Below are 12,696 nucleotides of genomic sequence, written 5' to 3' on the forward strand. Positions count from 1 at the left end.
GACAGGCATAAAATAACAGTTTTTAATTAATATAATTGTTTTTAAAGGTCGAAAGAAGCTGACGGACTGAAGAGTCTTTTAGAAGATGGCGTTAGTAAAATTGATTTGAATATCATTGCTGATGAGAAAAAGGAGGGGTTTGAAGATGGTGAACTAAAGGTGACCACGCTTGGGCCCAGCTTAGAACAAAAAGTGAGTATCATTTTGTCTCTAATTACGCTTAAGATTTGACTGAACACCAATCTGAAATAGAACATCATAGCGTTCACTGATGGGTACTGAAAAGTATCTGCGTCCGAAGGACGTTATATACGATCCCAACGACCCGATTACTCTAGCCATAGAGGCAGCCAATCAGCTCGCGACACCAAACACTTCAAGACCCCGATACCGACCCCGCCGGCATGGTTGACGATTTCCCTAAATCAGCGCTTATCGCTATCGACCCACTAGGGTCGATTAATTCTTTCAAATATTTTTCCTCTCAGACGACGCCCTCAGCCGAGGTTCGCGCCCAACTGGGCACCTTCAGGCATGTTGTCTTAAACGTTGTACCGGGTGAGAGCCTTCAGCGCTCCCCTTTTGTCCGTCCAAGTAGTTAATGCCATCTGCGGCAAATCTACAATAAGTCAGTAAAAAAAAAAACTGATGGGTTTAACGCTATAGTACGGAAACGATTGCCATCCCAGTTAAGTCGATTGAAGGGCGGTACCAACAGCCTCCTGGACTCCATTGTGGATAGGTGGGACAGTCCTATTCTGGGTTTTTGGGGGAAACATTTATTATTTAATTATTTATTTTTTTATGGTTGCAAAATTAAAACAACCTTCCAATCCATAGGTCCCTGGAGCGACAGTGTCTCCTCCCTGGACGGCGGCAGTGGACAACTGTGATTGCACCAGTTGTGACGGCGCAAGATGCTCTTGCCCCCTTTCCACCAGCAAGTGCAAAACTGGTGAGTTACCCTGTACATAACACTGGCGGTCCATGTCTAGTTTCGCGCGGGTAGATTTTTAAGAGTCAATAAGTGAGTAGACAGTAAGACATACTATGAAAGAGGTAGAGGTACTATGGAAGGATAATGAATGGGGACTTGGTTGATTATGGTATGAATTTAGGTTGGCATAAGTGGGATGGAAGGAAGTTTTAAAAAATATAAGGTGGTTGTCTATCGTGCCCTCGGTAGCATGCAATAATTTCACTTTTTCTAAATATCAGGTGATTCATGCCTGCAATGTCTTTACCACACAAAATACAGAGTGATTTTGACAATGTCCCGATCAGGATTCGAAGCTGGACCTCCAGATCATGAGCCCAACGCTCTAACCACTAGACCACGGAGGCTTTGGAGAATCTCAAAGCATCGGAAGTCAATATCATTCAAGTCACAAAAATAAACTACAGCCTTTTGTATTTTTCAAATTTCCGGTCGGAACGTACGTAAATAGGCTAGTTGACAACCTAGTCAAATGAGATACTTTTTACGAAACGTCAAAACGAAAGTTTCCTTTGGAGTTTGTATGGAAATACTGTCCTGTGACGTCATCAATAAAAGCGGTCAAACGTCGTACTCATTGTTACTTAATTCATAAATAACATACATACATAAACTCACGCCCGTAATCCCAAATGGGGTGGGCAGAGCCACAAGTAATCAAAGACAACTTGCAGCCACTGTTGATACGAAGTCCTAAGATGTATTATGATGAACCTTATGGTGATAAGGGATCAGCCTATCGCCCATAACATTAGTCCATCATGTTAGAGGACGCAATCCCTCTGTCGGTTTTTACGACATGCCCGGGAAGACAAGCAGCTGAACGTGTTCTATGTTTTTTATTTGCTCCCAGAACAGCATAGAAGCTATATATTCATAAATAAAATTAGAAAATAAGTCGAAAAGTAAAATGTGATTTATTTATGATCATCTAAGATTGGCTTTTATTTCTAGATTAGCATTTTATAATTCATATTAATAATTATAAATTTTCTGACCCTGAGGTTGGTAATTCACCTCACAACCCACACGATAGAAGAAGAATAATTATAAATTTTCTGACCCCCCAAAATACAGGTTTTCCTAGTTTGGGGGACAGAGAATCACTATCTGTATCAAAACTCTGTACGATCAACCACTATTGTAACTTTTCGTTTGTGTTATTTTTGGAAATAAAAAACTTATTATACATACATATATACATACATAAACTCACGCCCGTAATCCCAAATGGGGTGGGCAGAGCCACAAGTAATCAAAGACAACTTGCAGCCACTGTTGATATGAAGTCCTAAGACACAACTTATTATTAAGAAAAAACTTATTATTATATTATTAATTTATCTTTGACCCAATCAAATACCCTATTGTTAGGTTATGTTAGGCAACCTAAACTAACAATGTTGCCAACATACAAACTCGTAATATAATCGGATTCGGGACAACCTCCAACTCAATAACAACTGCTAAGGGAACTGGGAACCGGAAGCGAACCGTAATGGCGGCCGGTTCACTTCCGGTAACATGGCTAACTGTGTGCCAATTTTCATGTTTGAGAAAATGTAAGAAATGTTATGTTAGGTGCAAGGCCGTCTGGCGTCTATTTAACATCAATATTACTCAAATTGGATAAAGGTCGTATTTACACCGTGGACCTTGTTTAAAACCACTTCAAACGCTTATAGTCCTAAACTGGGGGATTAAAAGGCCAAATCAAAGCAATTCATCTGTAAAAGCAATATTGCTATTTGAAATTTGTTGATATTGCGCACTTTCTTTTATTTATATAATGCGCTTTCAAATTACAATATTGCTTTTTACATGAATTGCTTCAAAGTGGCGGGTTTAGACCCTCAGAACCGTGTGACGAAAACTTAAAAAAAATAAATCAGATGGAACGTGATTAACATGTACTATTTACCGCCATCACTAATTTAAGAGCCACGCTCTTGTCGGTGTAGCATTTCTCTCCATGCTACTTTTTAGGGAAAAATAGGGCACTGGTTTCCCTCTTACCTTCTGCCTTCATCAACACTACCAAAGATAAAAAATGTACTTCTACACAATTATGAAACGAACTCGCTACCGTTGTGGCCCGCCGTCCGCAGTAGTCGGGGGCCTAACACTGAGTTTTCGATTACAGGGGGCCTTTGATCGCCCCTTGAAGAATGCGGGGGCGAGTCGTATTAAGTAGCTCCGGGGGCTTGATCTATAGCTGCGGGAGCAATCAGGTTGCCTTTTACCCTTATTGTAGACCTGTAGTGTCGTAAATGTATAAATTGAGGATGTAATCTAGCCTGTGAGTCCTCGCAGCTAGATGAAAGCTTGAAAGGCTGGATTGCTTGGAATATTTGAGCTGAAAAAGTTTTAAAACATCAGGGGGCGAAAATGGCCACATTGAAGCAATTCATCTAAAAAAGCAATATTGCAATTTGACATTTGCGCATATAAAAGTAAGTGCGCAATGCAAACAAATGTCAAATAGCAATATTGGTTTTTTAGATGAATTCCTTCGATGTGGCCATTTTAACCTCCCAGTACTACTGAGTAGTCTGTGACTTAAGAAATAGAACTGGACTGAGAGACAAAAGGAAAAGAAATAATATTATCTCTTATATAACCAATGGTTGCCTGGAAGATATTGCTACTTAGCAATAAGGCCGCCTTATACTTGAGTGTAGACACATAGCATAAAGAAACTCACGACTATGACCCAATTGGAGTACTCACTCACTCATCTCACTCATCCATCACAGATGAGCTAAGTACTCACTGAATGTAGAATAAATGTGAATTATTAAATAAATTATGTTGCGACAACCCTATATGACGAAAGGTGAAGCTTATTACTAATAATAATTGTACGTAGGTACATAGGTATAGAACACACAATGCTCTGTCGATTTTAATGACTGACAACGGAAGAAAACGAACTGGATTCATGCTGTTTTTGTTTTTCGTAAGTAGCAAAAAACAAAGAAAAAACGTTTATCAAAAAAAGCGATTCTATTTTAAACAAAATCGATGATTTTTCAATTTACGATTGTGCCTACAGATGTGAACCCTCCGATAAAAATCGCTCCTTACCTCTAGAGGTACCCTCAGGGTGGCGACAAAGGGATAAATCGACGGGGGGCTATTGAAAACTGATGAACTTTGCGCTATCAATCCTTAAAAGTAAATCTGCTTGGTGGAAATTCAGTGCGAATTTCTGTGCTTCTAGATTGTCTTTTGTTGGATAAAACGTTACTGAAAGGTTTATTAACATAACATAACATAACAAATACTTTATTGCACAAACAGGAAAAAACAAAATACAAAACAAAAGAGAAATAGAATTAGTACAATAGGCGGCCTTATTGCTAAGTAGCAATCTATATAATATAATAATATAATATAATATATTTATCTATATGTATTGTGTATTTTCTAAAAAAAATTAATATTCGACTCTCTCCGGCAAGAGTCTAAGACGTCGACGTTTTGTGATCTTCTTCTATCGTGTGGGTTGTGAGGTTGATTACCAACCTCATTAAACCTGGTGTCACGGTTATTATGACGTCCCCAAAGGCCTCTGACATGGCTCATGTAATGACTACATACTTACATCAGTAAGTAGTCTTCTTCTGTCGTCTATCGTGTGGGTTGTGAAGTGGATTACCAATCTCATCAACCCTGGTGTCAGGGTTATTATTTCGCCGCCAAAAGCCTCTGACATGGCTCATGTAATTGCTACATACTTACATCAGTAAGTAGTCTTATTCTATCGTCTATCGTGTGGGTTGAGAGGTGAATTACCAATCTCATCAACCTTGGTGTCAGGGTTATTATTGCGCCGTCAAAGGCCTCTGACATGGCTCATGTAATTGCTACATACTTACATCAGTAAGTAGTCTTATTCTATCGTCTATCGTGTGGGTTGAGAGGTGAATTACCAATCTCATCAACCTTGGTGTCAGGGTTATTATTGCGCCGTCAAAGGCCTCTGACATGGCTCATGTAATTGCTACATACTTACATCAGTAAGTAGTCTTATTCTATCGTCTATCGTGTGGGTTGAGAGGTGAATTACCAATCTCATCAACCTTGGTGTCAGGGTTATTATTTCGCCGTCAAAGGCCTCTGACATGGCTCATGTAATTGCTACATACTTACATCAGTAAGTAGTCTTATTCTATCGTCTATCGTGTGGGTTGAGAGGTGAATTACCAATCTCATCAACCTTGGTGTCAGGGTTATTATTTCGCCGCCAAAGGCCTCTGACAAGACTCATGTAATAACTACGTACTTACATTAGTAAGTAGTAACCGGGACCAACGTCTTAACGTGCCGTTCGAAGCACGGTCATCTAATTTCGGATAATCAGGTGATCATCTTGTAATGTCCTAACCAAATTAGGTATCACAAAGTGATTTTTGTGATATGTCCCCACCGGGATACGAACCCCTTTAAATGCAAACTGCAGCAGGTCGTCCCTTTCATTAAATGAAGTATTTCTAAAACTGATATAAGACACCAATCTGTGTACTCTCGGGGGTGTTTTCTTCTCTCAACGCTCACTACTTGTTTGACCAAGTAGTGAATGAGTGATACACACGTGTCTCTTAATGAGGGACTTTCTAGGCTACGTTTCTCCAAACTAACTATAGATGGCGCTGTTCAGATTTCACTGGATAATTACCTATTTTCTCATTGCTCTGATACAAAACTATTCAAAAATATGTATAATGTAAAGGCAGAAGCATATTATATAAAAATAATTGTTACTTGATATTTGAAATGTTACTATAATTTGAAGGAATATTTTGAACATAAAAAGAATTAATAATTAATTAATTAATTAATTATTTTTATGGCGTTTCATTTTGTTATGTAAATGTGTGTATATTTTAATGTTGTAAATGTATATGTGTGCCGTAGATTAAAAAAAAAAAAAAAAAAAAAAAAAAAAAAAAAAAGAATTAAATTTTATAATTTTTAATAATAAGTATTAATTTTCTTTTCAATGTACCATTTCTTCTTTTATGTATATTTGTACGCCTGCATGCAGGCCGAACATATCACAGCATTATTATTTGAATTATTTTGCCACCTTTTTTGTATTCTATGTGTTCTCGCAAATAAATTGATTTGATTTGATTTGGATCACATAATGTTGCTACCTATATTGCTTCTCTTTATTTTGGTCAGAATAATTATGGATAGAATAATAATTGCGCCTGGGTGTAATAAAAAGGGTCATCATTTATTCCCATAGACATCACTTACATCTAGAAACTAAGATAAAAGATGCATATGTACGTTATCCATGAAATTAGAAAGTTAAACGAAGAAATATCTGTACAGCGCCATCTATATTGTCTTTTAGGAACGTAGCCAAGAACGCCCCTCATATTCACGCGTCTTCAACAAAACGATTCATTTAACTACTCGTGTATGTCGAGTACCGTGTACAAAGTGAATTCAGGCTATTCAGGGTGTCAGTGACACTGTAACAGGAAAAATAGAACGTCTACTTGATTGTACTAAAAAAGATAGTAGGTTTTTTCGTGTCGGAAATGTTTAATTAAGATTTTGAGTGTTTGCTGAGCCGGAATGTGAATCGAATGTAACGCAAATAGTTTGGTTAGGACATTACAGGCTGATCACCTGATGCTTCGGAAGGCACGTTAAGCCGTTGGTCCCGGTTACTATTTACTGATGTAAGTGAGTAATATTATTATGTAGTTTATGTAGTCGAAAGTGTATTTATTTTTATATGTACAAGTATTCCCATGCTGCACTATCCCGCTATATTACATAATATTCAATATCTCCTATACTTAAAGGTTGCCTGGAAGAGATTGCTACTTAGCAATAAGGCCGCCTATTGTACTAATTCTACTTCTCTTTTGTTTTGTTTTTTGTTTTTTCCTGTTTGTGCAATAAAGTATTTGTTATGTTATGTTATGTAATCGTTACGTGAGCCATGTCAGGGGCCTTTGGCGGCTCAATCATAACCTTGACCTTAACCTTGACACTAGGATTGATGAGGCTGGTATTCCACCTCACAACCCACACGATAAGACGAAGAAGACTACATGTACAGGTTGGTGACATCGTAACGAATACTAAAGGGGATGATTCAGACCATGATTCTAAGTTAATATCAAGTGGAATTTTCTGTCGCAAAATTCATGATTTATTTTTTCTGCGATGGAAAATTCCACTCGATATTAACTCAGAATAATGAGCTAAATCACCCCTCTCAGTATTTGTTACGACGTCACTTACACCCTGTACAAGTACATACAGGTAGCTACGCAAGTAGATAGGGTGTTAGTAACATCGTTACAAATACTGAGGGGGATAATTCAGACAATGATTCTGAGTTGATATCAAATGGATTTTCCTGTCGGAAAATTCATGATAGTATTTTTTTAAATGATTTTTAGTTCCATACTTTTATGACAGAAAATTCTACTTGACATCAACTCAAAATTATGGTCTGGACCTGGACCTTCCCTCAAAGTTTTCGTTACGATGTCACTAACACTGTATACGAAATTTACTGACTGTTCGCGTTATTTGATTTATATTCTCTTTTTCTATCGTCGGGGTTGTGAAGTGAACTAGCAACCTCATCAACCCTGGTGTCAGGGTTATTATTGAGCTACTAAAGTCCCCTGACATGGCTCATGTAACGACTACTCAGAATCATGGTCTGAATCATCCTCCAAAGTTTTTGTTACGATGTCACTAACATCCTGTACACTTATGTTATAGCTACAGGTATATATTACGAGGGTGAAAGTCCCCTTTTGATCTCTCCAGCTTCCCTCTATTATGGGGAGGCGTGATGGAGTGTTATAGTCACAGTTCAACACCACCTTTCATGTTAAGAGACATTATTTTTTGTTTCATGTCGATACTCTGTCATTTTGCCGTGGTAGCCCAGCTGGTAGAACGGTTGCCTCTCACTTTGAGGTCACAGGTTCGAATCCAGCACAGGCCTAGATCAATGATTGTCTTTGTTTTCGAATTCATGTTTTGGTCATAAATGATTATCACGTGCTCAGCGGTGAAGGAAGACATCGTGAAGAAACCCACATTCCCAAGAAATGCATTTTCGGAGGTATGTAACCTATCCTGGATTGGGCTGGATTTCCCTTCGCGGGTTGGAAGGACAGAGAGGCAGTCGCTTCTGTAAAAAAGCGGATCTGTCAAATCTGCAGGTTAGGTAAGCGGACCCTGTGAAATACGGGATAATGCTAGGAAGATGATGATCGATAGTCTGTCATATTGCGTCGACTATTCAAATTTAAATTAGAAATATTTTTTAGACCAAATTGTCCAGTACAGATACTAGGGAAGTTTCCCACGTCTCAAATTAGTTACTTTTTAGTAAACGTCAAAACACGAAATTACTATGGAATTTATATGAAAAATCAACCCGTGACGTCATAGAAAAACGTGACATATTGTCACACTTATTATTATTACATTTTTTAAATTAAAATTCATGAATTGGTTAAATATAAAACAAAAAATGTTTTTTGTCGCCTTTACATCTGTCTTTATTTAGTAATCAGAATTTCGTAATTTATCGAAAATACCCAATTCGTGTACTTTATGTACTTAAGGGAAAAAAGTTCAACGCTAATACTAAAACTCAAAAAAAATAAATAACTTCAATAATGGCCCCGATTCCTGCAGACACCTCCTAATTTTACTTTAAGTTATACCCGTCATTTTCTTATCCGCCGAAAAGGAAAGGGACGGATGATTGTCAACAAGTTAATTTTAAAACGAATGAATAACCCGGGCGAATAAAATAGGCATCTCGCTGTTATGCAATCCGTTTGACGTGCTGTCTACTTAACTGTGTCGGGTTATTGGCCGATGTAACATTTTAAGACGGTTGTTTTAGATTTCTGCTTAAAATTGACGTATGTTCCATAAATTTTATGCCTGTCGATTACCCGTCTCAGTAAAATTAGATGGCGTCTGCAGGAATTAGCACCACTAATTAGGTATACTAAGCACTATTTTATTTTATTTTGTTTGGCATATTTATTAGAAGCATAAACTATATCTTAATGGGCCTGATTATTCTTAGAGACCGTCCACAGTTTGGGCACATTACCCTAACAAAATGTCAATATTAAAATTTGAATACAAACTAAGCAAAGGCAAAGTACCTATACACGCCATTCAGCTTACTTTTGGAGATATTTAAAAAAAATAAAAAAAATAACTGCTGCATAAAAAACAAAAATATTCCAATTAGTTTTTTATAAAAACAGCCTGTGCCCAGCAGTGGGACTTATACATATAGGCTGGTTATGTATGTATGTATCTATAAAAACATAACGTTTCAATTAAAAATATTTAAAATATACCTTACGGTACAATTATCGCCCAACTAATTATTTAATTAATTAAAACTCGCCCAATTAATTAAAATTGACACAACATTCTTATTACCTCCGGCGCTTTGTAAAAGGTGATACCAAAGGGACAGTGTCCTGAAAATTTGACAGGTCCAGTTTTTAACAGCAGCGACTGCCTGTTTGACCTTCCAACTCGCGAAGAGAAAACCAACTCAACACCGATTAGGGTACAATACAATACAATACAAAAACTCTTTATTGCACTTGAATCACATTAAAAAAACATAAGTATTATAATTAAATTGGTAGTACAACAGGCGGCCTTATTGCTAAGGTAGCAATCTCTTCCAAGCAACCTTTAGGATATGAATTTAATGAAAAATGTAGCGGGATAGACAGTGCAAAAAAAATAAAAATAATAATAAAATGTTGAAAAATATATGTACTTATAACTAGATAAACTATATTACAAACAATACATAGAAGACAATAAATAAAGTACATACCACCGAAATGCATTTCTCGAGAATTATTTACTGTAAATTGTTTCTAACAAATAAAGTACAAAACACAATAGAAATATACTTTATTGCACCAAAGAAAATTGTATCAAAATAAACGAAAATGGTTACAAAAGAAACTTAACTAGGTAAGGTGCTTGGTAAATGGCGGCCTTATCGCTTAAAGCGGTTTCTTTACGGCAATCATAAAGCGAGGAAATATGTAAAAAATAAAAAAAAAAAAGAAAGAAAGGAAGGAAATAAAACATTTTGTATTTGTAAAAACAAAAATAAACAATTCACATTTGACACATCAATCTCATACATTTCATTCGATTACAGTGTCGCTTTTCGAAATCGTTTGTAACCTGGCTAAGGCCCCTGCCATGGTAAAAGGGTAGGAGGGTTACAAAAATAGAACTCTTTGAAGTAGTACTTTGCTACGGCGTAGCGACTGCGTAGTAAAGTGCGTTTTGAACGCGTCTAATCGATAAACTCAATTATGCTACGCGCTTCTCAATTTTGTACATGATATTAAAGAACATTTTCCATTCATGAGTTTACATAAGGAAGTACAAGTATAAGTAGGTATAAATAATATATAAGGTGTTAGTGACGCCGCGCCGTAACGAGAATAGAATCATGGTCTGAATCATCCCCCTCAGTATTCGTTACGGTGTCAGAAACTTCCATACTTACTTGTATGGCTACCTGTATGTACTTGTAAGGGGTGTAAGTGACATCGTAACGATTACTGAGTAGGATGATGATTCATTGATGAGATGATGACTCATTATTCTGACTCATTATTCTGAGTTCATATTACGTGGATTTTTCCATCGCAAAAGTATAAAAAAAAAAACAAAAAAAATATGAATACTGCGACGGAAAATTCCATTTGATATAACTCAGAATCATGGTCTGAATCATCCCCGTTAGTATTCGTGAATTATAGTTTTGCCGCAGATGGCATTAACTACTTGGCCGGACAAGTGGGGAGCGCTGAAGGCTCTCACCCGGTACAATGTTTAAGACAACAGGCCTGAGGGTGGCCAGTTGAGTGCGAAACTCGGCTCAGGGCGTCGTCTGAGAGGGTAAATATTTGAAAGAATTAATCGACTCTAGTGGGTCGATAGCGATAAGCACTGATTGAGGAAAATCGTTGACCACGCCGGCGGGGTCGGTATCGGGGAGTTAAATAGGCAAATACTATTCAACGCTTTGAATAATCAGACAAATTAACCCTTACTAGACAACCAGACTAGGCGTGCGTGTCAATTCGTTCGCGCCCGTCAACGTTCTAATTAGGACACGAATTCAGTCAGCGTGACTACAGTACTGTAGCTTTGTTGTTTAATTATACATACTTATACAATATACAACTCATTTCTGTATTTACTATAAGTAATTTATTTGCAGATTCGAATCCAGCACAAGCGTAAAGCAATGACAATCAAATTTGTTTTCGAATTCATGTTTGGATCAAATGATTATCACGTGCTCAACGGTAAAAGAAAACTTCGTGAGGAAACCCACATCATCATCATCACTAATTTAAGAGCCACGCTCTTGTCGGTGTATCATTCTCCATGCTACTTTTTAGGGAAAAATAGGGCAGTGGTTTCCCTCTTGCCTTTCGCCTCGCAGTACTGTCTGACGCCAGTGGGATGGCGCCCAGAGTAGTCTATTCCAAAGCCGAACTAGGACCCCTGTCCTCCGCCTCTGAATAGTACTGACAGTTACTGCTGCCCTCTGTCAGGTTCCAGGTTACAGTCCCTGTGACGCGCCCCTTCCGTCCTGCATTGCCGTACCGATGGCTCCCATCTCCACCTCTGTAACCATTGAGGTCTTCACCCGTATCCTTAGGCAAGGGTTCTACGTTATACCCCGTAGATCTGGGTCCCTATCCGAACTCAGCCACCGCGGCAAGGACGCGCCGAACAGGAATTGCCCCAAGTGGAGGGAAGAGAAGGTGACTCTTTCCCCTCTGGGGCCGGCTTAATGGTCTTATATAAAATCAACACCAAAGCTGAAGAAACCGTACCTGTCAAATGTTAAAGTTAGGTAAGCGGGCCCTGTGTTAGCGGCGTAGGGAGATGATGATGATTGTTTTATGTATGTTGTTCGAATATGTTGTGATTTCCACAACATATCAATGCTTTGTACGCAGATGTCGCTCTGTCTGATTCTACTCTCGTGAATGTCACAGAAGCTTATACGACGGTTAGAGATTTGCTTGTGACGTAGTGACGTCTTGTGCCCTGAATTGTATGCGACGTCCCGATTTTCAAGAGTCCTGATTTCTGTCCGACAAAGACTGTACGAGATGGTAAATGTCCCGATTAGTAAATAATACAAATTACTATAAAACGCGCGTTCACACGGACAACATATTTATTTACGCTTTCAACATAACGACTTTACTAACTTTAGAGGTATTAAACAATGCCTTTAGTTGGGCTCAAATCCTGGAAATAACGTCATATTAATCAATCATTCTTCACATACATAAATACATAAACTCACGTCTATTACCCACCGGGGTGAGCAGAGACTATGGCATTTTATTTGCTTTGATCCTGACACACTTCTCTTGCTTTCTACACATTCACTAATCGATAAAATCAGTCATCATTCATCAATTAGTAATTCTTTATTGCACATATAACATATAGTATATTAACAGTCGGAGAAAATAAGCACATTAGGCGGTCTTATTGTTAAACAGAAATTATCATATTATCAATATCTATGATCCAAACATTAGTTCAAAGTCATAAAGTCGAATTTAGCGGTTTAGAGCCCGTTTCGAACCAGGGACACTGTG

The 12,696-nt window shown here is 37.8% G+C and overlaps 1 protein-coding gene across 1 annotated transcript in view; it reads left to right on the forward strand.

Moving 5' to 3' along the window:
- The window catches only part of LOC126377509 (pikachurin-like), a 250,069-nt gene that overhangs the window by 152,465 nt on the left and 84,908 nt on the right, over positions 1 to 12,696 (forward strand). The window contains exons 5-6 of the mRNA XM_050025256.1: positions 48 to 192; positions 841 to 955. Coding sequence (XP_049881213.1) covers positions 48 to 192; positions 841 to 955 — 260 coding nt within the window. The remainder of the gene's footprint in view (positions 1 to 47; positions 193 to 840; positions 956 to 12,696) is intronic.

Source organism: Pectinophora gossypiella, chromosome 23 (assembly GCF_024362695.1).
Source record: "Pectinophora gossypiella chromosome 23, ilPecGoss1.1, whole genome shotgun sequence".
Lineage (NCBI taxonomy): Eukaryota > Metazoa > Arthropoda > Insecta > Lepidoptera > Gelechiidae > Pectinophora > Pectinophora gossypiella.